The 27,142-nt window shown below is 38.4% G+C and overlaps 1 protein-coding gene across 3 annotated transcripts in view; it reads left to right on the top strand.

Annotated features, from left to right (window-relative positions):
- Nucleotides 1-27,142, top strand: part of TAF1B (TATA-box binding protein associated factor, RNA polymerase I subunit B) — a 72,513-nt gene that overhangs the window by 19,971 nt on the left and 25,400 nt on the right. For 2 of the 3 annotated variants that reach the window (XM_027113838.1, XM_027113837.1), the window contains exons 8-11: nt 8,299-8,398; nt 20,885-21,032; nt 25,650-25,827; nt 26,396-26,442. In XM_027113838.1, the coding sequence (XP_026969639.1) occupies nt 8,299-8,398; nt 20,885-21,032; nt 25,650-25,827; nt 26,396-26,442 (473 nt within the window). Of the gene's footprint in view, nt 1-8,298; nt 8,399-11,998; nt 12,094-20,884; nt 21,033-25,649; nt 25,828-26,395; nt 26,443-27,142 lie in introns of those variants that run through there. The other variant, XM_027113839.1, reaches the window with a different exon arrangement.

Genomic DNA, 27,142 nt, shown 5'->3' with positions numbered 1-27,142 from the left:
AAGGTAAGAGAATTCAGCACCACCAAACCAGCTTTACAACAAATGCTAAAGGAACGTCTCTAGGCAGGAAACACAAGGGAAAGACTTACAATAACAAACCCAAAACAATTAAGAAAATAGTAATAGGAACATACATATCGATAACTACCTTAAATGTAAATATGCTCCAACCAAAAGACATAGGCTGGCTGAATGGATACAAAAACAGGACCCGTATATATGCTGTCTGCAAGAGACCCATTTCAGACCTAGAGACACATACAGACTGAAAGTGAGGGGGTGGAAAAAGATATTCCATGCAAATGGAAATCAGAAGGAAGCTGGAGTAGCAATTCTCATATCAGACAAAATAGACTTTAAAATAAAGACTATTACAAGACACAAAGAAGGACACTACATAATGATAAAGGGATCAATCCAAGAAGAAGTATAACAATTTGTAAGTACTTATGTACCCAACATAGGAGGACCTCAATGCATAAGGCAAATGCTAACAGCCATAAAAGGGGAAATTGACAGTAACACAGTCATAGTAGGGGACTTTAACCAATGGACAGATCATCCACAATGAAAATAAATAAGGAAACACAAGCTTCAAATGATACATTAAACAAGATGGACTTAATGGATAGTTACAGGACATTCAATCCAAAAACAACAGAATACACTTTCTTCTCAAATGCTCATGGAACATTCTCCAGGATAGATCATGTCTTGGGTTGCAAATCAAGCCTTGGTAAATTTAAGAAAACTGAAGTTGTATCAAGTATCTTTTCTGACCACAGCACTCTGAGACGAGATATCAATTACAGGAAAAAAACTGTAAAACATACAAACACATGGGGGCCAAACAATACGCTACTAAATAACCAAGAGATCAGTGAAGAAATCAAAGAGGAAATCAAAAAATACCTAGAAACAAATGACAATGAAAACACAACGACCCAAAACCTATGAGATGCAGCAGAAGCAGTTCTAAGAGGGAAGTTTATAGCAGTACAATCCTACCTCAAGAAACAAGAAAAATCTCAAACAACCTAACCTTACACCTAAAGCAATTAGAGAAAGAAGAACAAACAAAACCCAAAGTTAGCAGAAGGAAAGAAATCATAAAGCTCAGATCAGAAATAACTGAAAAAGAAATGAAGGAAATGATAGCAAAGATCAATAAAACTAAAAGCTGGTTCTTTGAGAAGATAAACAAAATTGATAAACCATTAGCCAGACTCAAGAAAAAGGGAGAAGGCTCAAATCAACAGAATTAGAAATGAAAAAGGAGAAGTAACAACTGACACTGCAGAAATACAAAGCACCGTGAGAGATTACTACAGGCAACTATATGCCAATGAAATGGACAACCTGGAAGAAATGGACACATTCTTAGAAAAGCACAACCTTCTGAGACTGAACCAGGAAGAAATAGAAAATATAAACAGACCAATCACAAGCACTGAAATTGAAACTGTGATTAAAAGTCTTCCAACAAACAAAAGCCCAGGACCAGATGGCTTCACAGGCGAATTCTATCAAACATTTAGAGAAGAGCTAACACCTATACTTCTCAGACTCTTCCAAAATACAGCAGAGGGAGGAACACTCCCAAACTCATTCTACGGGGCCATCATCACCCTGATACCACACCCAGACAAAGATGTTACAAAAACGGAAAACTACAGGCCAATATCACTGATGACCATAGATGCAAAAATCCTCAACAAAATACTAGCAAACAATCCAGCAGCTCATTAAAGGATCATACACCATGATCAAGTGGGGTTTATCCCAGGAATGCAAGGATTCTTCATTATACGCAAATCAATCAATGTGATATACCATATTAACAAATTGAAGGATATAAACCATGTGATAATCTCAATCGATGCAGAAAAAGCTTTTGACAGAATTCAACACCCATTTATGATAAAAACACTCCAGAAAGTAGGCATAGAGGGAACCTTCCTCAACATAATAAAGGCCATATATGACAAACCCACAGCCAGCAGCGTTCTCAGTGGTGAAAAACTGAAACCATTTCCACTAAGATCAGGAACAAGACAAGGTTGACCACTCTCACCACTATTATTCAACATAGTTTTGGAAGTTTTAGCCACAGCAGTCAGAGAAGAAAAAGAAAAGGAATCCAAATCAGAAAAGAAGAAGTAAAACTGTCACTGTTTGCAGATGACATGATACTATACATAGAGAATCCTAAAGATGCTACCAGAAAACTACTGGAGCTCATCAATGAATTTGATAAAGTAGCAGGATACAAAATTAATGCACAGAAATCTCTTGCATTCCTATACACAAATGATGAAAAGTCTGAAAGAGAAATTAAGGAAACACTCCCATTTACCATTGCAACAAAAAGAATAAAATACCTAGGAATAAACCTACCTAAGGAGACAAAAGACCTGTATGCAGAAAACTATAAGACACTGATGAAAGAAATTAAAGATGATACAAACAGATGGAGAGATATACCATGTTCTTGGATTGGAAGAATCAACATTGTGGAAATGATTATACTACCCAAAGCAATCTACAGATTCAATGCAATCCCTATCAAACTACCAATAGCATTTTTCCCAGAACTAGAACAAAAAAATTCACAATTTGCATGGAAACACAAAAGACCCCAAATAGCCAAAGCAGTCTTGAGAAAGAAAAATGGAGCTGAAGGAATCAGGCTCCCAGACTTCAGACTATACTACAAAGCTACAGTAATCAAGACAGTGTGGTACAGGCACAAAAACAGAAATATAGATCAATGGAACAGGATAGGAAGCTCAGAAATAAACCCACACGCATATGGTCACCTTATCTTTGATAAAGGAGGGAAGAATATACAATGGAGAAAAGACAGCCTCTTCAATAAGTGGTGCTGGGAAAACTGGACAGCTACATGTAAAAGAATGAAATTAGCATACTCTCTAACACCATACACAAAAGTAAACTCAATATGGATTAAAGACCTAGATGTAAGGCCAGACACTATAAAACTCTTAGAGGAAAACATAGGCAGAACACTCTTTGACATACATCACAGCAAGATCCTTTTTGACCCACCCCCTAGAGAAATGGAAATAAAAATAGACAAATGGGACCTAATGAAACATAAAAGCTTTTGCACAGCAAAGGAAACCATAAATAAGATGAAAAGACAACCCTCAGAATGAGAGAAAATATTTGCAAATGAAGCAACTGACAGAGGATTAATCTCCAAAATATACAAGCAGCTCATGCAGCTCAATATCAAAAAAACAAACAACCCCATCCAAAAATGGGCAGAAGACCTAAATAGACATTTCTCCAAAGGAGAAATACAGATAGCCAACAAACACATGAAAGGATGCTCAACATCACTAATCATTAGAGAAACGCAAATCAAAACTACAATGAGCAACAGGGAAGACATATGGGAACATATGTTTATGTATGACTGATTCACTTTGTTATAAAGCAGAAACTAACACACCATTGTAAAGCAATTATACCCCAATAAAGATGTTAAAAAAAAAAAAAAAAAACTACAACGAGATATCACCTCACACCAGTCAGAATGGCCATCATCAAAAAATCTACAAACAATAAATGCTGGATAGGGTGTGGAGAAATGGGAACCCTCCTGCATTGTTGGTGGGAAAGTAAATTGATACAGCCACTATGGAGAGCAGTATGGAGTTTCCTCAAAAAAGTAAAAACAGAACTACTATATGACTCAGCAGTCCCACTACTGGTCTTACACCCTGAGAAAACCATAATTCAAAAAGAGTCATGTACCACAATGTTCATTGCTGCACTGTTTACAATATCCAGGACATGGAAGCAACCTAAGTGTCCATCGACAGATGAAAGGATAAGGAAGATGTGGCACATATATACAATGGACTGTTATTCAGTCATAAAAACAAACGAAATTGAGTTATTTGTAGTGAGGTGGATGGACCTAGAGTCTGTCATACAGAGTGAAGTAAGTCAGAAAGAGAAAAACAAATACCGTATGCTAACACATATATATGGAATATATATTTTAAAAAAAAGGTTCTGAAGAACCTAGGGGCTGGAGAGGAATAAAGACGCAGACATAGAGAGTGGACTTGAAGACACGGGGAGGGGGAAGGGTAAGCTGGGACGAAGTGAGAGAGTGGCATGAACATATATATATATACACTACCAAATGTAAAATAGATAGCTAGTGGGAAGAAGCCGCATAGCACAGGGAGATCAGCTCGTGCTTTGTGACCACCTAGAGGGGTGAGATAGGGAGGGTGGGAGGAAAATGCAAGAGGGAGGGGGTATGGGGTTATATGTGTAAGTATAGCTGATTCACTTTGTTATACAGCAGAAACTAACACACCATTGTAAAGCAATTATACTCCAATAAAGATGTTTAAAAGAAAACACAAAAAGCAGTACATGCAGAGAGTCCATGATTCAGTGAATTTTACTGTTAAGCTAAAAACCTCGGGGCTTCCCTGGTGGCGCAGTGGTTAAGAATCTGCCTGCCAGTGCAAGGGACACGGGTTCAAGCCCTGGCCCAGGAAGATCCCACATGCCACGGAGCAGCTAAGCCCACGTGCCACAACTACTGAACCTGAGCTCTAAAGCCTGCAAGCCACAACTACTGAGCCCACGTGCCACAGCTCCTGAAGCCTGCGTGGCTAGAGCCCGTGCTCTGCAACAAGAGAAGCCGCGACAGTGAGAAACTTGCACACTGCAAGGAAGAGTAGCCGCCGCTCACCTCAACTAGAGAAAGCCCATGCACAGCAGTGAAGACCCAGCACAGCCAAAAATAAAATAACTATAAACCTCATCTTGTTCTGTATGCCCTCATTGGGTGATCTCATCCTTTCCCAAGGCTTTAATTACCATCTATACGATGATTCTCAAATCTGGATTTCCAGCCCAGACTTGTCTACTGAGGGCCAGACCCATGTGTTCATATATTCACCTGCCTTCTAGGCACTCCTTCATCATCTCTCTCCTCACTCCAGCTTCTCCTCTAGTGTTTCCTTTCTTCGTAAATACCTGCGCCATGTTGCGTCCCATACAGCCACCTGAGGCTCATCCTTGACTCCTTCTTCTCTCTACATATAGTTAATAGAGTTAATCATTATGTCCTCTCAATTATACTTCCAAAATAACTCTCAAACGATTTTTCCCCAATTCCCTCTCTCTTCACCTGGGTTACTTAGCAGCCTTCCAAGTGAGTCTTGTGCCACTCCTGTCCATTTCCTCCTGAAAACCAGAGGGATCTTAATAGAAACAGCAGTCTAATCATGTCACTGGAGCTGGATAACAGGGTTAGCCATCCTACGCAGGGCCGTCTGTAAGGGGGTAACGCAACTCTCCTAGAAATCTCACAAGTTGGAGAAAGTAATATCTGCCCGAAAATTCTTCTCAGGGAGAATATTGTATGTGGTTGGAAGGATGGGATAAGATCCTGCACCTTTGTCTATCTGTCTCTCTCTCTCTCCCGCCTCTCCTTCTGCCTCTCTCCCCACCCCTCTGTCTCCCTCTTTCCTTTCCTCCCTCTTTCCTCCCTTCCCCCTCCAAGGGGAATTCCCTTCAAGGAGATTAGATCTAGTTATCTGGAGGGCTTTTATTTTGCCCTGTGGGACATACAAATTTGGGACCCAGTTTAACTGCTTGGAGCAGTAGGAAAAGAGACTTCACCACTGATCCCCTTTCTCTGCTTTTCTTGGAAAAGAGCTCTAAATCACAGGCTCTTCTCAAAGTGTGGTCCCCCGAACAACAGTGTCAGCATCACCCAGTGATTTGTTAGAAATGTAAATTCTTGGACCCATTCTAACCTTCTGAATCAGAAACTCTGGGGACAGGGCCTGGTAGTCTCTGTTTTAATAAGCCCTCCAGGGGATTCTAATGGATGCTAAAGTTTGAGAGCTACTATTGAAAAACTACGTAAAGCACATTGATTTGAAGGGAATACATTATTTGCCTGGCCCCAGTACCCATACATTTATACTGATCCTGCATGTCACTTCCCTGTTTAGATCCTTTAGCAGCATCCATGGTCCTTAGGATAAATTCATAGCCCTTATATAGCCTTTAAAGAACCCTACCTACCTAACAATAACAATGATAATAAATAAAAATAGCTAACATGTATTTGTTCCACAAATATTCATTGAATACCTACTATACACAGGTGTTGTTCTAGAGTCTAGATGCCTGAAATACAGTTGTGAACCATATATAGATAAAGTCCCGGCTCTCGTGACGTTTAAGACTAGATGAGCAAATACACAAATAAATTAAAAAACGATCAGACAGTGAAGTGCTGTTCAGGAGATTGAAATAGGATGATGGGGCTTCCCTGGTGGCGCAGTGGTTGGGAGTCCGCCTGCCGATGCAGGGGACGCGGGTTCTTGCCCCTGTCCGGGAAGATCCCACATGCCGCGGAGCGGCTGGGCCCGTGAGCCATGGCCGCTGAGCCTGCGCGTCCGGAGCCTGTGCTCCGCAGAGGGAGAGGCCACAGCAGTGAGAGGCCCGCGTACCCCAAAAAAAAAAAAAAAGAAGTAGGATGATGTGATAGAGAGTGACCAGATGGCTACTTTAGATGGGTTATTAGGGAAGGCCTCACTGAGAAGGTGGAGTTTAAGCCGCACTCTGACTGAAAATAGAGCCAGCAGCTGAATATCTGAAGTACTCGCGTTCCAGGTAGAGGGAGGCTGCTAGTGCCAGGCTCTAACGCACTTTCAAGCTCTGTGTGATCAAGGAGCAGAGGAGGCTGAAGTGATGGGAGTAAGAACTTGAAGGAGGAGTAGGAAGTTGTGGACAGGGAGATAATAAACAGGGGCCAGATGTAGGTCTTTGTAAGCCAAGTTAGGAGTTTGGATTTTTTTTTTTTTTTGGAGGTATAGTTCATATACAATACAACTCACCCTTTTAAAGTGTACAAGTCAGTGGTTTTCAGTATATTCACAAGGTTGTGCAACCATCACCTCTATTTCCAGGATATATTCATCACTCCAAAAGGAAACCCCATTCCCACTGGGAGTTTGGCTTTAAGTGTGATAGTAAGCCACTGGAAGATTTTAGCAGGAGACACATAATCTGATTAATGTTTTCAAGATCACTCAGGCAACTGTGAGGAAAGTGGATTCTAGGTAGGCACAGGTGGAAGCAGGGAGACCGGGTGATCTTTTCTACACTTAAAGCAAGAGGGTAGTGGCTTGGGTTAGGGTGGTGGTAATAGAAATGGAATGAGGTGAAGGGGTTCAGGATATGTTTTACAGGTAGAGACAACTTTCCTCTAATGCAGTGCTTCTTAAATTACCTGTAATGAAGAACCAATTTGTTAAATTTCCAGTCTGTCACAGATTGAAACTTTTGAAAAGTATAATAATAATATAAACAGAGACAGTGTTTCCAGGGGACGTGCCTGGAGTAGTGGTTTGTTGGTTCGGAGGGTATATGGGATGCTGTTAGTCTGTGCCCATCCCTCTTTCTCTATTCTCTACTTTATTTTTCTTCTTACCATTTTTTCCTATCTGACATACTATAAATTTCACTTATTTGTTTTGTCATCTTTCTCTTTTCATTAGAATGTAAACTCCATGGGAACAAGAATATTTTACTGTTTTGTTCCCTGCTGTATCCCCCAGCCTAGAATAGTGTTGGGTATATAGTACTCAATAAATTTCTGTTGAACGAATGAATGAATTGTAAGTAAGTATGTATGAGTGTTTATTTATATATATGTGCTAGTTTCTTTAAACTCAATAATTTACTCAAAATATTTGATCAGCTACTATGTACCAGACATTGAGATGGAGTGGTGAACAAATGTTCCTTTGTTTAATTGTTCTTCCAGTGACAGGCACCTACCGTGCACTGTCATAGGTACTGGAGACTGAATGGTGGGCAAGGAGGTATTCTAACAAGGAAAACAGGGATCAAGGAAGGTCCCGCTGAAGAAGTGATTTAAGAGATTAATAGGAGCTAATCATGTGAGAGGAACTAGGAATAGGAGGAAGGAATGCCATGTCTGCAAGCCTGGTGGTGAATTGACAAATTAGATAAACACACCTTTTGGAAATATTTTGTCTATTTGGGCAGAAACTTAAGAGATTATTAATCAACTAAATGTTTTCTCCACACAGGGGTACAGAGAATAATAGATATTTTCAGATTAATTATCCTTACATATATGTAGGATATACGGTGTACTCAACTGATTCTTACCTTGTCTTTGAAATACATTTTTACCTCTTTTGTTTACTTTGCCAAATCAGTACATATCTTTTATTGAAACTCTTTTTAAAAATATAGATTCGTTGAAGAGGAACATATTCCTTATATAAATGCTTTTCAGCATTTTCCAGAAGAGATGAAATTATATGGGCGTGACAAAGGAATCTTTGCTATAGAGGTATGTTATTTTCTTTTTTACTTTGTAGTCACTTATAAGACACAAGAGTAATTTGGTGATTTATATTCCTCTCCTGACTTATTCGGTGTTGGAGTTTTAAAAAATGTCATCGAGTTTTTGTTCTATTCAAATATGGACATTAGTCATAATTTAATGAAGAGTAGAATTATTATTTTTTGTTTTCCTTACGTGGCTACATCTAATCCTTTAGGTTACGCAATCCTCAAAATACAGCTATAATGTTAGGTGTGTGCATTGCAAATAGGTGTAGTGTTGAGACTAAAAGTTTTATATAGAGACCTTTAGGTAATTTCAAATTTAAAAAACAGTATTTTTTGTTGTTATTTGCACACTATGTTGCTTTGGAGAGAAGAGATGAAAGTTATTATGTTGTTTCAAGAGGCATATATTTTTTAAATATATTTATTTATTTATTTTTAAATTTTTGGCTGCGTCAGGTCTTAGTTGTGGCACGTAGGATCTTCATTGAGGCACGCGGGATCTTTTGTTGCGGCGCGCAGGCTTCTCTCTAATTGTGGCGTGTGGGTTTTCTCTCTCTAGTTGTGGCACAGCCTCCAGGGTGCGTGGGCTGTGTAGTTTGTGGCACGCGGGCTCTCTAGTTGAGGCTCATGAGCTCAGTAGTTGCAGCGCATGGGCTTAGTTGCCCCGCAGCATGTGGGATCTTAGTTCACTGAACAGGGATCAGACCCGCATCCCCTGCATTGGAAGGTGGATTCTTTACCACTGGTCCACCAGGGAAGTCCCTCAAGAGGCACTATTTTAAGTCCTTTGCTTGTGTTAGTCTTCTTCTAGATCTCTTTTCAGCTGTCTCCAATGGCAGCGCTTCTGTCCTTTTAATTATGAGACTTTATCACTATTTATAGTACTCAAAGGTTATTTTCCCTGTGCTCTTCATCAGAAGGTTTTCAGTGTACTAAATATTAATATTAAATATTATCCTCCGTTTACCCACTTAAGGAATTATTTTCATAGGCTTTCCTAACCTTCATAACCTTCACATTGTTTTCAGTTTAATTCAAGAGACATTTATGATCCTTACTAAACCCCTGCATGAGTATGGTTCACCATCTTCCCAATTTTACATGTGAGTAAACACCTCAGACAGGTAGAATGATTTGCCAAGGTCATGCAGATGGCAGTCTCAGACTTGGAACTACAGTGCTTTAGGCCTTTTACTCATTGTATGGTCTTTTGTTCTGTTTTTGTACCATCTTACTATTATGTGTCCCATCTAGTCTTAATTTCTTGTTTCTTCTTTTTCTGCCTTTTTTGAATTAAGATTTTTTTTATGATTCCACTTTATCTCTACTATTGATTTATTAACCATACCTCTATTTTTTTAAGAGGTTGTTCTAGAGTTTATAAAATTCATCTTTAACTTACCACAGTCTGCCTCAATAATATACCAGTACATGTATAGTGTAAGACCCTTACAAGAATATATATACTTCCACTTCCCTCCTCCCATCCCTTAGTGTTAAACATTTTATCTTTACCTGTTAGATATTCCACAATGCGTTGGAATTATTTTTGCTTTAAAAAGTTGTTTATCTTTTTAAGAAATTAAAATGAGAAGAACTACTTCATATTTACCCACCTTTTGCCATTTCTGGCACTCTTCCTGTCTGAAAATGTCCTGTAACATTTCTTATAGTACAGATCTGTTGGCAGTGAATTCTTTTGGCACTTTTTGGTCTAAAAATGTCTTTGTTTTGCCTTCATTTTTGAAAAAACATTTTCACTAGTATTGAATTCTGGGTTTGTACTTTTCCTTCAGCACTTTACAAATGTTTCTTTCTACAGGACTGTCTGATTTCTCTTCTCTTCCCTTCCCTTCCCTTCCTTTCTCTTCCCTTCCCTTCCCTTCCTTTCTCTTCCCATCTCTTCCTTCCTTCTCTCCTTCCTTACTTCCAACTACATGTCAGACCACAGCTCACTAAGGCTTCTGTTCTTTTTCTTTTCCTCAGTGTGTTTTGTTTTGGATAGTTTCTACGATGATATCTTCAGATTCACTGATCTTTACTTCTTGAATGTCTAATTTGCTGTTAAACCCATCTAGTAATTTTTTCATTTCAGATTCTGTATTTTTCATTTCTAGAAGTTCCATGTTAGTCTTATCTTTTTCGTTTCCTTCATTATGTTTATGTTTTCTTTTACATCCTCCAGTTTATTGACAATATTTACAGTAGTTGCTCTAAGGCTATCGTCTACTAATTCTGTTATCTCGGTTATTTCTGGGTCTGTTTCTATTGATTGATTTGTCTCCTGATTATGTGCCATATTTTCCTGCTTTGCATTCCTGGTAATTTTGATTGGATGCAGACAGTGTGAATTTTGTGTTGCTGAATACTGGATTTTTGTTCTGGTGTATGATTAGGTAACTTAGATATCAGTTTGATCATTTAGAAGCTTGTTCTTTTAATGGCTGTTCCAGAGCCTATATTGTGAGGCTAAGGAAGCCCTGCTACTAAGGCATGTCCCTTTGGGAGACTCTACCCAGAGCCCCCAGTATTGTGAAGTCTCTCCACTCCAGCTGGGGCCTTATGCAAACTCTGAGAATTGTTTGCATTCATTGGAAAAATCCAGTGATTTTTTTTTCTCCCCTGGCCTCAGGTTTTTTCTCACACATGCACAGATTGGTACTCAGCCAAAGACTTGAGAGGACCCCTTTGCAGACCTCCAGAGTTCTCTCTCTGCAGTTTTATCCTCATTGGTGCTCTGCCTGCAAATTATAGCCACCTCAGCTAACAGGAACTCTAATCTCTCTCTGCTTAACTCAGCAAGACCACTGGGCCCTGTTTCACTCCCTGCTCCCTGCACTACAGCTTGGAGACTGCCTCCAGGCAGTAATCTGGGGCCATTTGTTTCTCTTCTCTCAGCGATTGTATAGTCCTGTGCTTCCTGTTACCCGATGCCTAAAACTGTTGTTTCATATATTTTTTCCAGTTCTCTGTTTATCATGGGAAGTAAATTCCCGTAGTAGTTTCCCATTGTAGTTAATCCTTTAAGGGCAGAAACAGAATTGTTCTAAATACTCATTTTTAGACATTTAGAAATAGAGTCAATATTCAGATGCTTTTTAGCTGAGTGTTATGAAATACCTGCCTAGTAATAATCTCTTTTGTTGACTATTTTTAAATTAATCTTGAGTTGAGGGGACAGGGCTATGTAAAATAGGGGAGTGATTTCTTGTAGAGATTTTGATAGAAAGTATAAGCATAAAAATATATGAGATTATGTCTTGGTAACAGTAACTATTGTACTTTACCTTTTTCACTTGTATCTTAGCTTTTTTTAAATAAACTTTTTATTTTGGAATAATTTTAGATTTATAGAAAAGCTGCAAAAATAAAAATATATCCTTTACCCAGATTCAACTATTGTTAATATTTTATTTTATCCTTTGTGCTGTTCTTCCCTATCTATGTATCTATCTATGTAATTCTATTTCTGAATCATTGAGGGTAAGTTACATTTATCATGGCCCATCATCCCTAAATATTTTAGTGTATATTTTCTAAGAGTAGGGATATTCTCTTATATAACTGCAATTTACTTATTAACTTTTTATTTTTCTAGGAGCTGCACAGTATAGATATGCCACAATTTACCTGACTAGTTTTCTATTGATGGAGTTTTGTGTTTGGGGATTAAAGGCTAAAGAAGGCAGCAAGGTAATGAAAAAACAAAACAAACAAAACTGAAAACAATCTGAATGTCTGTCAAGGAAAATGGATAAAATGTGACATAATCAGACATGGTATATTAAACAACTATGAAAATGAATCAACTACAGCCACAAGCAACAGGAATGACCCTAAGGAATATTCTGTTTAGTGTAAAAGGCAAGACTTAGGAAGCTACATACATATGAAATCACTTTTGTTAAGCTCACAAAAGAAGTTAAGCTAAATATATTTATATAAATATATTTATGTGCCTGATAAAACTATTTAAAAAAAAATAAGTTTATGGTAAGCATAATTCAGGATACTAGTTACCTCTGGAGGGGGAGGCACAGAGGGGGGACTAGAGAAGGAGTACACTGGTAGATGTAACAGTCGGGTTTGTTTGTATATTTCTTGCATCCCTAACTACTCTGAGAGTAGGGATCATGTGTAATGCTTCTATTTTATCATACATAAGACCTAATATATAATCATTATGTATACATGGTAAGAACTCTGTGTTTATTGGTTAAATGATTTGAAATAGCTGAAAAACAGAATTAGTTTAAATGCTTTATTTAGAGAAGATTTCAAATAGATTTGTTGGGGATTTTTTTCCACCTAAGTGGTAAACATCCAGACTGCTTCTTTTGTATTTATTACATAATATACCCAGAGGCTATTCAGTAGTGGCATTTAACTGAGAAAATTAAAAAGCATTCCACTGATATTTTAGTGGTAAATGTGTAAGGGATATAACTTCTGCTTATAAGCAAGGACATTTAAAAAGCTGAGTTATGGGTGTGTCAGTATCACTCATGAAAACCAGTGTGTGAGATGAATAATCTTATCAGTTATTTGTACTGTTCACCAGTATACTGAAACCAATAGTCAATTACTCTAGTCAGAAAATGTATGTTTGAGGCTACATTGATGATATTTGTTTTAGGAGAATCATACCTCCTGTTTGCTGAGTGAAACCAGTGATTTCATGTGAATTGTCTGTGATTTAGTTTGATCCCTTGCCAGTGCCCACCCCTAGTACCCAGCATGCTCAGTCCACTTCTCCCCCTACCTCTGCTTCCCAAGAGGAGGAATGAGAACCAAGGTTTATGCTCATCTAAGGAAAACTGAATAATGACAAAGGTTAGCCTGCTACAAAAATGATCACGTAACCCTGCCAAAATCGAATCAAAATTATTTGGGGATTGTCTACTCTTTGGATACCAGCTTTTAACCTCCTTTAGTACAGATATGTGAAATTTGAACATAGGTATTCCACAGTCAGCAGAATATTTGGAGGACAGGCACATCTTAAGAAGGAGGACTCGGATAGGTTTTTCCCAGCTCTGATCCTGGGGCCAAAACGAATAACTGCCTCCTGTTCAGCTGGTCATAAATCATAAAGTTCATAAATTCGTGTTTATTCATAAGGTTTACCTTGGTCTGTGCAAGTCGACAGCATGTTTCTGAAATGACCTCATCCTCAGGACCAAGACTGTATTTCACATAAAATAATGTATTCACCACAAACTTCCAGAAGATTAGACTTTGAACATAAAAGAGTATTTTTTGCTACTGCTGATAGATTTACAACCATTAAGATAATTCCAGCAGACTAAAAATGCGAATTGAACTGTTTTGTGAATCATAAGGCATGTGGAGTTCATTTTATCCTTTGTTCATGAATAATATATTACAGTGCTTTGTCATTTCTTCTGACATTTTTATTCCTTGTTAATTTTCCTTTGCAATAGGAAGTCTTATTTTAAGTTTGCGTTAACAGGTGCATGTAGCATTAGCTTTTTCTCAGCTGAATCTTTGCTTCAAAACAACACTAAGAATAAGTAAGGGTGAGGCACTGTACTTTTTTTTTTTTAATAGCAAAGCAGGAAGTTCACCTCTGACAGGGTATTGTAATCAGGTTTATCACAAGAGCCTGCTGTTGTGTAACAGAAACTCTAGCTTGTCCTTACCTGTCTTAAGGCATTGCTTCATGAAGGAAAATAAACTCACTGGAATATTTGTGAAATTCAATAAAATGCTTTCCCAAGCACTCCGTTTTTAATGCATGCTAGAACAATTTATTATAGCCTTGTGGTCTTCTAAAAAACATATTAGCCTTGTGATTTCTTAGTATTATAATTAAATGAATCTATAGCACTCTAGAAGCCCTATGTGTCATATTTACTATACCTTTTAGACACGTCCTCAGCCATGTCTAGTATTCCCATGTCCATATTCCCTTCCTCCCCTCCCCCACTTTTTCAAGAAAAATGGAGGCGGTTTGGGATGTCTTCAAATGACTGTTTACTTAATTGACAGGCAGCTTTTCTTCATTGTATGCTTTGCCTTTGCTTACAAAAGTGCATTCACTATTCCATAGTATGTTGAAACTTTTAAGTGGAAACAGCTTTTCATTAACAAAGGAAGCATTTTCTTTCCTCCTTCCATGTCTTAGCTTTCTCTACTAAGTCTTGGCTTCTTCAGCAGCTGTACCTCCACCAGAAATGAAAAAAGGTGCAATTGTTCTAGGAGATGGTGATGAAGATAATGCCAGTGGGGTTTTGTGTGTGTGGGCTGCTGGGGACTGTTTTTCTTCTGTGTTTGGTTTGGTTTTGTTTTTGTTATTCCAGAAAGTTGAGCACACCTTAAAAACAAATCAAAGGGAAGGGGGGGAAAAAGCTTTAAAGACCCTTAAACCATTATCCTGCGTGAACTGTTTCTTTCCATTAAATTGTTCTGTTAATATTTAAGTGGGCCCCTCTGTCCCACTAACAGCAAATCTGACAAAACTCACTTTAAAACAGGGTAATGGAATACAGAGTACGGAGTACTGATGTGGTTTGTTTCTTCTAACAAGCGGGCCGTAAGAGTTTGAGTCTTCCTGCCATTACCCTGACTTAAGAGCAAAGTTCAGGAGAGGAGACAGGTGTGCAAATTAAGTTTTAGTATTTCCAGCCATCTCGTTTTACTGAGTTGTGATTCCCAACTCCCGGTAGGTAGCTGTTTCATTTTCCGTATTTATTTAATTTATTTTTTATTTTTTAAAATAAATTTATTTAATTCATTTATTGGCTGCGTTGGGTCTTGGTTGCTGCACGCGGGCTTCCTCTAGTTGCGGAGAGCGGGGGCTGCTCTTCGTTGCGGTGCGCGGGCTCAGTAGCTGTGGCTCCTGGGCTCTAGAGCACAGGCTCAGTAGTTGTGGCACATGGGTTTAGCTGCTCCGTGGCATGTGGGACCTTCCTGGACCAGGGCTCGAACCCATGTCCCCTGCACTGGCAGGAGGATTCTTAACCACTGCACCACGAGGGAGGTCTGTGTTCTAATTTAAAGATAACCTCCTCCTCCCTTTTCTGCCTCTGCCTCTTCTGCTGCTTTATTTTTGAGTCGTTTCTGAAGTGTGGTGCTGATTTGAAGCATCAGTTACTTCTAGCAAAAATCTTTCAGTTCATCTGGTAGAATAAACTAAAAATCTATTCTTTTTCAGGGATACCATCTCCATATGGAGTACCAAATAGTCAAATTGCTGCTTGAACCAAGGTTGGGCCTAGACACACTTATCTCTATTACAGATAGAATTTATTCTGCCGATGACTTAACACACAGTAGGGATACTTCTATCTTTTCAGCCTTGATTTTCTTTATTTTTATGTATTTTAAAACCCACAGACCAATTTCTTAACAGTTAATATGTAACATACATGTTATTCTGCCATGGTCCTTGACAGTAATTCTAAATCCTCTCAAGAATTAGTCATTTCATCATCCCTCACTAGACTCAGCAAGAAGTAATAAAGAGGAAACTGGAAATTCATTCCAAAGTCCATCTCCAGTATTTTGAATGTTGATCAACAGCATCCTCTCTGAATGAGTAAAAAGAAAAGATGTAATGCTGGTTCAGCCAGACCCACTGAGTGGCACTTTGCCATGATGATTCACTTTGCCTGGGAGCAACTTACACCCTTTGTGAAACTAGGTCCCGTCGGTTGAAGGAAGAAAAAGACTCCTCCAGAGCTGTCAGTCACTCTTTCAGCCTCTCCAAATGACTGTCTTGTTGGATCAAGGTTTGATAACACTCTGAGTCTTCAAACTCTAGATTTTTTCACCATCTTACTCTGTAGGCCGTGTGTAGCTCTTGGGATTGTTTGTGCAATCTTTGTTAGAGTAATAATCTAACAGGTTTGAAATCTACCTGAGGGAAATTAAGGCGAGTGTAATGATAACAGGTGTTCTCAGTTTCCCTCACTCCCACTCCCTTCCAGAATTACTACTGCCAGACTACATGAATAGAAACCAGCTGATGTGTTCTTTTGTTCCTGGCTTCCCACAGCGTCTCAACCATCACTGGAATTTGTGGGTGTGCTTCTCTTGTCAAGCTTGTGAAGTAAAACCATCTGAGGGTCTCTTCCAGGCGACAAGAAAAATGAGGTTGAGAGCCACTTCATTTTATTTTATTATTATTTTTTTTTTTGCACAAGAATATTGTGGAGAGCTTGTTTAAACTATAGACTCTTAGTCCTAGTGTCAGGGATGGATTTATTAAGTCTGGTGTGGGATCTAGGAATATTTTATGCAAGCACCTTGCAAGTGGTACTGATAGAAATGGTGCTTTGAGCAGTACAGACTAGTTTTCTTATCTCTGCCTCTGTCATTCTTTTGTTATTACATCTTATTCCACAAAAAATTTGAGGTAAAAAGTAGACTCATTAGGGCTTCCCTGGTGGCGCAGTGGTTGAGAGTCCGCCTGCCGATGCAGGGGACACGGGTTCGTGCCCCAGTCCGGGAAGATCCCACATGCCGCGGAGCGGCTGGGCCCGTGAGCCATGGACACTGAGCCTGAGCGTCCGGAGCCTGTGCTCCGCAACGGGAGAGGCCACAACAGTGAGAGGCCCGCGTACCGCAAAAAAAAAAAAAAGTAGACTAATTAGCAGATAACCAAAAACCAGTATAAAACAAAGTGCTATTATACCTTAACTAAATATGCAAAGTTTTAAACAGGATTCTGGTAGTCCTCTTATTCTACTTAATACATCAGATTCCCCACGCCAAATGAAAATACAAAGACCCAGCAGCTTGTATGAGACCCTTTCCTTGGGTGTGTTCTGTACATGCATGCATTTTCTAAAAGTCAAAGTAAGACTATTCTAACGCAGTCATTAAATGTTCACTGTAATTATTATATATCCATGTTTTGCAATCTTGTCAAAATTAGAGCCTGATTCACCTCTCCAGGCTAAGGACAATGGGACAGAAAGAAAAATGTGACATTGTGATCATATTCTCTAAAACAATGCTGTGTAACAGTACTCCCAGCCTTCTGCCCAAGGTTGGATACTTTGCTGAGCTAGTGGTTCAAGAGTGGCCTGCCTTGGTTGGAATAGGAGCAGATGTCTAGGGAGATTAGTCCATAGCCAGCCCTGTAGGGACAGCTGGGCCACCACTTCAAGTGATGTCTGTGGCAGAAGGGAGTGGATGTTATTGTGGGTGTTTTAGCTTACCAGATTCCTTTTCATTAATGACCTTGCAATTATTTGTCATGAATTTATCATCCATTAAATTGGTTTTTTGAGATGGTTATTTTTCAGAGGGGAACATTCACTGCTCTATTGTTTGTTTTGTTTGCAGATAAAAGTACTTAATTTCATCTCCTTCCTTCATTATTTGAAAGGGTTAGGGTTGCCATAAACCTTGTCAGTAATGTTAATTGTTTTAACTTGAAAAGATGCTTCAGATTTTGTGCGAAATGCAGCAGATGTCTAAATAAGTTAATTTTATAAAGAAAAAAGAGCTTTTGCCAAAAGTCACTGAGAATATATGTTTTCCTTTTTTCTCTTTTAAATTCACAGATTAGAATACAATTAATAGTATTTTAGCGTACAAGTAGAATTACTGTATCTCAGCATTTAAAAAAAGACTTGAAAGGGCACATTGCTATTTTGGATTGACAGAAATTTACTTTGTATTCTTGAGCTACAGATTAATCATATGTTAATAATATAGCTAATTGAAAGCCTGTTTTTTCCTGATAAAACTGGAGTTTAGACATTGAAATAGTGGTATCAAAATAAATACAATACAAAGAAGGTTGTAACCTCAGGCAAAGTAAAATCAGGCATAGTTAACACTTTGATTGTTTTCTATAAGCATACTCTTTTTAAAAAATATTTGTTTATTTATTTATTGGCTGCATCGGGTCTTAGTTGTGGCCCGCGGGATCTTTTGTTGCAGTGCACAGGCTCATTAGTTGCGGTGTGCGGGCTCTCTATTTGTGGCACGTGGACTTAGTTGCCCCACGGCGTGCTGGATCTTAGTCCCCAGACTAGGGATCGAACCAGCTTCCCCTGCATTGCAAGACGGATTCTTAACCACTGAACCACCAGGGAAGTCCCTATAAGCATAGTCTTGTACCATTATAAAGCATTTCCTTGTGCTCTATAATTGCATATGAGCTGAATGTACTAAAGAAACATTTAACAGAGAAATATTCGTTCCTTCAGTTGGCTTCCAAACACCTTCACACATTTAGAAAATGGGCAAGACATGACATAATGGTATTATTGGCACAAATTGTTGGGAAACAGATTTTTCCTTAGAATAAGGAAGAACTTTTTAATGATTAAACCCAGTAAAAATGGAATAGACTACCTTCAGGGAAGGTATTGAGTTCCCATCACTGGAGATTTACAAGAAGGGCTAGATATATACCTGCTGGGGATTTTGTAAAGTTAGACCATATACGTTTAAAGGTCTTTCCAACTATGAATTTGCCAATTAGATTATTTCTCCTACAAGGTGATGTATGAAGTGATTCTGTTACACAAAATAGTTTATTGAGCTGATATTATCTTTCTCTCTTACCACTTTTTTTTTTTAAATAGGCATACATACAGAAAAGTGAACATATCACAAATGTACCCAACCTGATGAATTTTCATAACCTGAACCAGTCCCGAGATCAGGAAACAACCTTAGCACCCTAGGAGCTCCACCCTTATGCTCACTTGCAGTCATTACCTCCACGACTCCAAGAGTAATCAATCACTCTCCTGACTTCTAACCGTGTAGACTAGAAGCTCGGTGCTGAGTTGCTGAGTTTTGTACTTTACATACATGGAGTCATTCTCTTTTGCATCTGGCTTCTTTTAACGTTATGTTTTGAAGATTCATTCATACTGTTGCATGTAGAGCATTCATTTCTTTGCTGTATAATGTTCCACTGTGAGACTGTATCAAAATTTACTAGATAGTTATTCTTGTACTTACTCTATTGGTGATGGCATTTGGGTAGTTTCTAGCTTGGGACTTTCACAAATAGTGTTATGAACATTCTAGTGCATGTCTTTTCATGGACATGCATGCACATTTCTGTTGGGTATATGTAGCTAGAGCTGCTTTGCTGCAGAATATGTCCACACTCAACTTTAACAGATACTGCCAAACAGGTTTCCAGAATGTTTGTATTCAGGCCTAGTTTTAATGGGGTCCTGCCGTATCGGAAATGTTAGTTTTTCTGAAATCCCATAAACCTTAAAAAAAAATCTTGCTTGTAGTACTCGATAACTTTCTATCTTATCCTACAGTTATTTTTGTACACTGATCCCTTTTCTAGAGTATAAACTCCTTGAAGAGATTGCTTTATTCAACTTTATATTTCCCAAAGTATCTTGCATAGAATAGACTCTAAATTTAATATTTTTATGTGAGTGGATGAGTAAATGAGGAAAAATTATATGTAGTATTAATAAGAAGAATGTTTGGAAATTGCAGAAATATAAGTAGCATACCCAATAAACTACAAGGGTGATCTTAAAGTGAACAGAATTAATTTATTAATATTAGCTCATAGATTTTCCTGAATTCTATAAGATACTCTTATAGGCTATTAATGTGGGAAAATAGAAGTTTGAATTGCACATTTTTATCTATTAGACTTAAACCCTGGTGTCATCTCTCACATAGAAGCATGTGACTATCATGTAACACTGAGCTAAATCTGTTAGCTGTGAATTTGAAGATTGGAGAGAGGGTGCTGGTGGAGGGTGAGAGGGAAGTCGTGCTTTGGAGTGATTATGACGACATTGTAACTCCAGTTGGGTTGCAGCTGTATACCAGATTCTTCCATGATTGGCAAGAAGGAATGATTTCACTCTACCATGGGTAAGGCCAGTAAGAGTTTTATGAGCCAGATAGAATTTTAATTGACCACTATTACTGTTGAAAACTGCTTAGTGAGGATATTTGGGATTTATGGGCGTTTCCCCTTAATGCTTTTCTCTACATTCCAAATTTTGTTCAATGAATACATATTACTTTTATTTTTTTTGTTTTTTATTTTAAAAACATTTTTTTTAATTTATTTTATTTTTTGGCTGCGTTGGGTCATTGTTGCTGCGCCTGGGCTTTCTCTAGTTGCAGTGAGCGGGGGCTACTCTTCGTTGCGGTGCATGGGCTTCTTATTGTGGTGGCTTCTCTTGTTACAGAGCATGGGCTCCGGGCACACGGGCTCAGTAGCTGTGGCACTCGGGCTCAGCAGTTGTGGCTCACGGGTTCTAGAGCTCAGGCTCAGTCGTTGTGGCTCACAGGCTCAGTCGTTGTGGCACATGGGCTTAGTTGCTCCGTGGCATGTGGGATCTTCCCAGACCAGGGCTCGAACCCATGTCCCCTTCATTGGCAGGCAGATTCTTAACTACTGCACCACCAGGGAAGTCCCCATATTACTTTTAAAATCAGAAAGTAGTTTTTAAAATAATTTGTGTTGTAAAAATTGCTACCTTGACTATCTCTTTCATTCCAGTCTTGGCCTAACTATGAAGATATCTTTAAAAAAATAATTGAAGTTGCCACATTTTTAGATTTGCCACGTTTTCCAGACGTAACCGAAGACTGCTATCTTCATCCAAACATCTTGTGTATGAAATACTTGATGGAAGTCAATCTCCCTGGTAAGTGTGTGGTGTATATAATGAACAAGCTTTGACTTACTAAATTGTTATGAACAATATATTGCATCTTCTCAAATCAGAAACTATTAGAGTCACCTGACAGGGTCCATAGTAACATGAAGCTTAATTTTAAAATCCTTTCTTAAAATATTTTGGACCATTTAAAATGGATAAAAGGACACTGTTCAGAAATAATTAGTTCTATTTTGGTGTGAGGGATTTTGAGAGAATATGTTCGGTTTTTACAGTAAGTTTGCTGAGTACAAGTAAAGTAACACGTGTTTCAGTATGTGTTATTAATTACCTAGGCACCCACTCCCCCCAGAAAAGCAGCACTTCTTCATTTGCATGAAGCATGATTATTACATAAAGAATTCTAATTTTAAAAATCCCAGAAGTTAATCTATGGTAACATTTTTGTTGTTCGCTAATATATTGCTATTTCCAGTCCCTAAAAGAAATGGAGTTCCAAGTCTGGTAGGATGAAACATAGAATGTGAAGACAGCCTTACTAGCTGTTGTTCACAATATACCAAGACACAGGTAACCTGAATGGAATCTGCCGATGGAATCCATTCTTGAATTTCTTGCTAAACTAGAAATGTGAGAAATGCAGGATTTCTATTCTTAACAGAAAATACAAACATGGTGTGACTATATTATTGCTTAAGCAATATAAAAAATGTGATTGAATGTATTTTTAATAGGGGAGGAAAATACATATGTTATATGAAAAAAGCAATATGTAAAACTGTATGTATGGTATAATTTTAACTATAAACATAAACATAAATTGGAGTAACATATACGCAAATGTAAATATTAAGTCTATACTTTTAAAATATTTTTTTAAAAAGGAAAAAATAATTTAAACTTTTCAAATACATTTATTTATTTATTTGTTTGTTTATTTATTTATTTATTTTGCAGTACGTGGGCCTCTCTCTGCTGTGGCCTCTCCCATTGCGGAGCACAGGCTCCGGACGCGCAGGCTCAGCGGCCATGGCTCACGGGCCTAGCCGCTCCACAGTATGTGGGATCTTCCCGGACCAGGGCACGAACCGTGTCCCCTGCATCGGCAGGCAGACTCTCAACCACTGCGCCACTAGGGAAGCCCCAAATACATCATTTATTAAGCTAAGGAATGTACATCTCTGGTTAAGATTTCAGAAGTCACTAGCCATTTGATTAAGATTCCAGAATTTGGGGACTTCCCTGGTTGTTCAGTGGTTAAGAATCCGCCTGCCAATGCAGGGGACACGGGTTTGAGCCCTGGTCCGGGAAGATCCCACATGCCACGGAGCAGCTGGGCCCTTGCTCCACAACTACTGAGCCTGTGCTCTAGAGCCCGTGCGCCACAACTACTGAGCCTGTGTGCCACAACTACTGAGCCCGCGTGCCTAGAGCCCGTGCTCTACAACAGAGAAGCCACCACAATGAGGAGCCTGCACACTGCAACGAAGAGTAGCCCCTGCTCGCCGCAACTAGAGAAGTGCTGTGCGCAGCAACGAAGACCCAACGCAGCAGCCAAAAATAAATAAATAAATAAATTTTTTTAAAAAAGACTCCAGAATTTGTAAAGTCTGATTTCTGCGCTTTGGCATGTTACATAGATCAGATTATTGTTTTGGATTTGGGTGTTTTTCATTTACTTTTTTGATGGTTCTTTCAAAATACGGAAAGCTCCTGTGTTCTCTCATATACTCCAAAATCCTGAGCTTATAATGGGAATGCTAAGATATGGAAGGAATACAAGGAATTACCAACGCATAACTGACACGGGCTGGGTTATGGAAAGTGTCTAGCTCACGTAGTTGCTGTTGGACAGAGATGAGGGTGGCAGTATTTTCTGACCACTGTGTGTGATATAATACTATTTCTTACCTAAGTCTTCCTGAGAGTAACAAGTAGAATTAAAACCATTATAATAGGCAGAGAGACACTACTAGCATCTGATATGTTAAGTGCCTTTTTGGAGACTGTATTAAAAAGAACCAGGATAGAGAAATTTTACTTCTCACAAACTGTTCAATAGAAATAATTTGAAATATAGAAAAAAAATTATACACAAATGTTATTGACCTCCTTATTTATACTGAAAAATTAGAAATAAATATCCAACAGAAAGGTAATGTTTAAGTAAACAATGTTATGTATATTCAGTGGAACATTATGCAGCTTTTAAAATCATGTTTGTGAAGAGTATATAAAACATGGCAAATGTTTATGTTATAATAAAAATGAAATGGGCCAAATTATAAAATTATATATAAGCATAGCTACATAAAATTAAAATATTCATTAAAATGTTAGAAATAAATATACCAAAATATTGAAGTGCTATTTCTAAGCTATGGCAATGCCTTTTTTCCTTTCTTCTACCTTTATGTATCTTGTAAATGTCCTGTACTGAGTTTGTGTTACTTAATTGTGGGGGGGAAACAACACACAAAATAGATCGACAGACTAACATGTAATAGTCCCTGCACCTTAGGATTTTGTTTTTTTCGTTAATTTATTTATTTTGGCTGCATTGGGTCTTTGTTGTTGCTCGCGGGCTTTCTCTAGTTGCGGCAAGTAGGGGCTATTCTTAATTGCTGTGCGTGGGCTTCTCATTGCAGTGGCTTCTCTTGTTGTGGAGCACAGGCTCTAGGCACACGGGCTTCAGTAGTTGTGGCTCTCAGGCTCAGTAGTGGCTCACGGACTCTAGAGCGCAGGCTCAGTAGTTGTGGCGCACGGGCTTAGTTGCTCCGTGGCATGTGGGATCTTCCCAGACCAGGGCTCGAACCTGTGTCCCCTGCATTGGCAGGCGGATTCTTAACCACTGCACCACCAGGGAAGTCCCTGCACCTTAAGATTTATATTGTAAAATGTGTCATTGATTGACAAAGCACCTGTAAGATTATAAGAAGACCTCTAGAATATTGCCATTTTCAAAATTTAAAGTTTGTTCTCTATAGTACTATCAGTTCTATGGTGCTGTTGATCAAAAAGAAGAAACCCATGTATTTGGCCCTTTCCCGGAAAGCTAAAAGTGGTTTTAAGCATACTGGGGCAACAAATGCCCCTCCTCAGTGCCTTTATGTATGACGGTGTCGTCTCTGGAACTCGGTAGAAAGGTTTTAGCAAGCATGTCACACACACCCTTACTGAGTAAGCACTGCCTCTTTGATGGCTTTGAGTGAACTCCAAACACATTTCTTAGTATTGTCCCTCATACTGGGACTGAGGAGCCTGCCAGAGAGAATTTCTGGCAGCTTTCACAATCAGTATATAATTTGTGGGGAACTTTATTACAGAGTTTCCAAAGTGCCCCATCTATATTACCTCATTTGTGAAGGTGGGAAGGGTGGGCAGGTGGGTATTCTCACTTATAGATGAAACATAGGCAAACTGAGTGACGCCTGGCTGGTAGATGGCTGAGTACATACTTAAATCCAGCCGTCCCATTCCAGAGCTAGTGTTCTTTCCACATAATGCTCCAGTTCAGAATCCTGTACTGCTTAGTTTTTCTCTGCTGTCCTGGCTTCCTTCCTCATAATTTCTTCCACTTGCTTTTTTATTACTCTGTACTTTTGGCATAAGAGAAAGTTTCAAGATAATTAATTTTAAATAAATTGGGGAGACAGTTTTCAAGAAATGCCATTCTTTATAGTAATAATTCTATATATAATAATATATACTATATATAATACTATATATGGTAATATATGCTGTGTGTAATATTGTATATACTACTATAAAATTAAAGTATTGTATACTACATTAAGAGAATAGAATCAATAGGATATAATGACTGAATGCGTGTAGGAGATTCAATACAATACAATTTATTATGCTCTTATAAATAATAGCCATTCTACTTGAATTTAATTAAAATAGAATATGGTACATCCTGGGTACTTAAATTAGTGAGTAAAGAAATTTACTCAGTAATTTAGAGTTTTCAAAGTATATTCACTTGTGCTATCTTATTTAATGTTTATCCTCACCATAACCCATTTTACAAATTAAAAAACTGAGGTTAGGTGACTCTAATTTGGAGTCACAAAGCTAATGATTAGAAAGCCTAAATACATAAGCCATAGATTTTCTGGCTCCAAGTCCCACATTATTCAGCCTTGAATAATAGATGCAGTCTGTGCTGAGCATATAGTTTCTTTGGGAAAGCAGTGCAGCTGGTGAGATGCACATCAGGCTTCCAGTGTGCTAGCCAGGCTTCCTGCTGGTGAGTGAGTGCATTTTTAGAGAAGCTCTTGGTCTTACAGGAGAGTTAGTTTCAGGTAAATGCAAATTGCTGTAGAAACACAGACAAGAAACATGGATGAAACAATAGAAAAACGATGTGTGGCTGTGCCTTAGGTGGCAAGATGTGTCCTATAAATAGCAGATGTTTGGGGAAGTCAAAATAGGAGAAGATACTCCTTGCTAGCGTTCAACCATTAATTTTTCTATACAAATATCATTTCTTGGTTGATTTTATTTACAAAATGTATGTCTCAGAGTTCTAGCATAGTATCATATTTTAAGATACACTTATCTCACAGATATACACATTAGTATAGTCTAGTTAGCCAAAGAATTTAATTCACGTTTTACTCTTTTATTCTTCAACAGATGAAATGCATGATTTAACCTGCCACGTGGTAAAAGTGACTGGAATGGGAGAAGTGGATTTTCTAACATTCGATCCTATAGCTAAAAAGGCAAAAGCTGTTAAATATGATGTACAAGCTGTAGCTGTCATTGTGGTGGTGTTGAAACTGCTCTTTTTATTGGATGACAATTTAGAATGGTAAGTGTATGTCAATTTTATGAGGAGAAAATTGTATTGCTTTTACCTAATTATTCAGAGTAAAGGAATCCATATGCTATATCTCAGTAGAAAATAGAGACTCTCAGGTGTTAATAGAACATTGACTAGTAGCAACAGTTACTTCGTACATAATATTTTGACTCAGCTAGTTGTGAGAGATTTCATTTTCCCTTAGTAGGTTGTTTGGATCATGTTTTCTTCCTATTTTTAGGTAGATACACGTGTTTCTCATTGCTCTACTGATTCCTGAGTTTTAAATCATCATACAAAATCCTAAAGAGTCATTTAGCACTTCATCTGTGTACCTTTAGGCTTCTGGCACTATGTGTCTTCAAAGATTATTTTGGAAAGTAAAAGAATCTTAAAATGGCAACAGAGTGGCAGTATTTATAGTGTCTCCTTCCCTGTTTCAGTGATAGCTTCTCCATTAAAAGTTGGCATCAGTTTCAAGTACTGTTCTATACGTTTCCTTCAGAAGAATTCAAAATATAACTGTCTTCCAATAAATGATTTCTAAATAAATTGATTTTTTTATTTGTATCTCCAGGTCTTTGTCTAATATTGCTGAGAAATATAATGAAAAGAATGAAGAAGGTACTTACTTTTTTTATGAATCAAATTCAAAGTGATTGTAAATGGTGGATTAAAAGATACAATAAACGCAGGGAAGAAACTTTGAGAAATATACACATATATGTACACATATATACAAATTGTACCTTGTACCAGAATGTTTTATATGTATAATTATTTAATTATATCTCAAGGCTACTAAAAAACCTCAGTGACTTCCTACTGTGTGTAAAGGCCAGCCTGCCTTTTCGTTCCCAGCTCCTACTCACTAGCCATACGAGACCATGAACTTACTGGCAGCTTTGTGAGTGTACCGTCTATTCCAGTGCCTTCAACCTTTGCTCGCATTGGTCCTTCTACCTGAAGTGTTCCTTCCTTCTTCCCCCCAACTCCTTCTGTCCCTGGCAAGTCCATCTTCATGCTTCAAGACGCAACGTAAATGCCCTCTTCGGCCTCTCTTCACACCTACTCCCCAGCTCACCTCTTCCCAAACCAGAACCGATGACCCTGCCACAGCCACTCCTGTCCAGACTTCTCTTAGTTGTTTAAAACACTGAATTGTAACTAGCGGACTAAGCATTTCTATCCCTGTTAGGCTGCCAGTATTTGTAAAGTGCCTGGAGTATCTGCCTCATAGTGACGGCTGTGTAAGTGACAGACAGGCAGACAAGTAGGTAGATTGCAAGCTTCTAGAGGGAGGGGCCATATCTTTTTTACTTTC

Source organism: Aethalodelphis obliquidens, unplaced genomic scaffold (genome assembly GCF_003676395.1).
Source record: "Aethalodelphis obliquidens isolate GAN/ISIS:26980383/991018 unplaced genomic scaffold, ASM367639v1 scaffold12, whole genome shotgun sequence".
Lineage (NCBI taxonomy): Eukaryota > Metazoa > Chordata > Mammalia > Artiodactyla > Delphinidae > Aethalodelphis > Aethalodelphis obliquidens.
The sequence above is the reverse complement of the archived record's forward strand: the minus strand, read 5'-3'. Positions and strand labels throughout refer to the sequence as shown.